Source organism: Mirounga angustirostris, unplaced genomic scaffold (assembly GCF_029215605.1).
Source record: "Mirounga angustirostris isolate CCGP_5_RB_7025 unplaced genomic scaffold, mMirAng1.0.hap1 SCAF_10, whole genome shotgun sequence".
Taxonomy (NCBI): domain Eukaryota; kingdom Metazoa; phylum Chordata; class Mammalia; order Carnivora; family Phocidae; genus Mirounga; species Mirounga angustirostris.
In genome coordinates, this window is record NW_026991718.1 from 46,264,231 (window position 1) to 46,265,914 (window position 1,684).

At 42.7% G+C, this 1,684-nt stretch overlaps 1 protein-coding gene across 1 annotated transcript; it reads left to right on the forward strand.

Annotated features, from left to right (window-relative positions):
- Window positions 1-912: 912 nt before the first annotated feature.
- LOC123851129 (U1 small nuclear ribonucleoprotein C-like) lies at window positions 913-1,447 on the forward strand. The gene has a single exon (XM_045884674.3). It carries the CDS (start codon window positions 940-942, stop codon window positions 1,417-1,419), a length of 480 nt encoding a protein of 159 aa, XP_045740630.1. The 5' UTR covers window positions 913-939; the 3' UTR covers window positions 1,420-1,447.
- The last annotated feature ends 237 nt before the right edge of the window (window positions 1,448-1,684 follow it).

The following is a 1,684-nucleotide window of genomic DNA, read 5'->3' on the forward strand; positions in this document are numbered from 1 at the left end:
GATTATCCAGATGGACCCAATAAGATCAAAATGCTCCTTAGAAGTGGAAGAAGGAAGAAGAAAAAAGTAAGAGGGCGATGTGAGTGTCAAGAAATGAAGAGATGTAATGTTACTGGCTTTGAATGTTGGGGAAAGGAATCATGAGCCAGGGAATGCAAGGAATGTGAGCAGCTTCTAGAGCCTGGAGAAGGCAAGGAAATTCAGTCTACCCTAGAGCCTCCAAAAAGGAACCCAACCTTGCTTACATCTAGATTTTAGCTAAAACCCATGCCAGACTTTTGAACTACAAAACAGTAAGAATAGATTTGTGTTGTTTTAAACCACCAAATTTGTGGTAATTTGTTACCACAGCAATAAAAAAGAATTATTTGATTCCACAGAAGGTACTCTTCCTATATACATGGTGCCACTCCTAGAAAAAGGAAAGGGAAGGAAAGGAAAGGAAAGGGGAAAGGGAAAGGGAAAGGAAAAGGAAAGGTAAAGGAAAAGGAAAGGGGAAGGAAAAAAGAAGTTAGAAAATGCCTGGATTAGTTGAATTTTTAGGTCTCTCACAATTCTGAAATTCAGTTCTAATTAACATCTGCTAATATATGATTCAATTCAATAGTGTTAATTGAATGTCATGGGATTTAGTATTGCGCTGTTTTTATTTAACATGTTGTGAACACTTCCCTGATATTAAATGTGCTTTGTAAAGAAGATTAATTCCTATATGATATCCTATCAATGGAGATGCCACGATTTTTAATCATTACCTTGATTTTGTAAATACAAGATATTCCAATTTTTTATTATTTTAAATTGCTGAAATGAACATCCTTGTACATAAATCTTTGACTAGCACTCCTTATTTCAATTGCATAATTTGCTAGAAGTGCAATTATTCATTCATTCAAGAAATATTTGGGGGACGGAGTGGCCAACAGCCTGCAGAGCAACATGCCTAAGTTTTATTGTGACTACTGCGACATGTACCTCACCCATGACTCTCCATCTGTGAGAAAGACACACTGCAGTGGTAGGAAACACAAAGAGAATGTGAAAGACTACTATCAGAAATGGATGGAAGAGCAGGCTCAGAGCCTGATCGACAAAACAATCACTGCATTTCAACAAGGAAAGATACCTTCTACTCTATTCTCTGCTCCTTCGCCTGCAGGGGCAAAGATCCCACCTCCCCCCAGTCTCCCGGGTCCTCCTTGCCCTGGTATGATGCCAGTGCCCCATATGGGGGGCCCTCCCATGATGCCAATAATGGGCCCTCCTCCTCCTGGGATAATACCAGTGGGACCTGCTCCTGGAATGAGGCCACCTATGGGAGGCCACATGCCAATGATGCCTGGGCCCCCAATGATGAGACCTCCTGCCCGTCCCATGATGGTGCCCACTCGGCCAGGAATGACTCGACCAGACAGATAAGAAGAGACAGGACCCTCTTTTTTTTTTTTTTTTAAGATTTTGTTTATTTATTTGACAGAGAGAGACACAGCGAGAGAGGAAACACAAGCAGGGGGAGTGGGAGAGGGAGAAGCAGGCTTCCCGCAGAGCAGGGAGCCCAATGTGGGACTCGATCCCAGGACCCTGGGATCATGACCTGAGCTGAAGGCAGTCGCTTAACCAACTGAGCCACCCTGGCGCCCGAGACAGGAACCTCTTTATATTGATTTTATATTGCTTGTTCTAC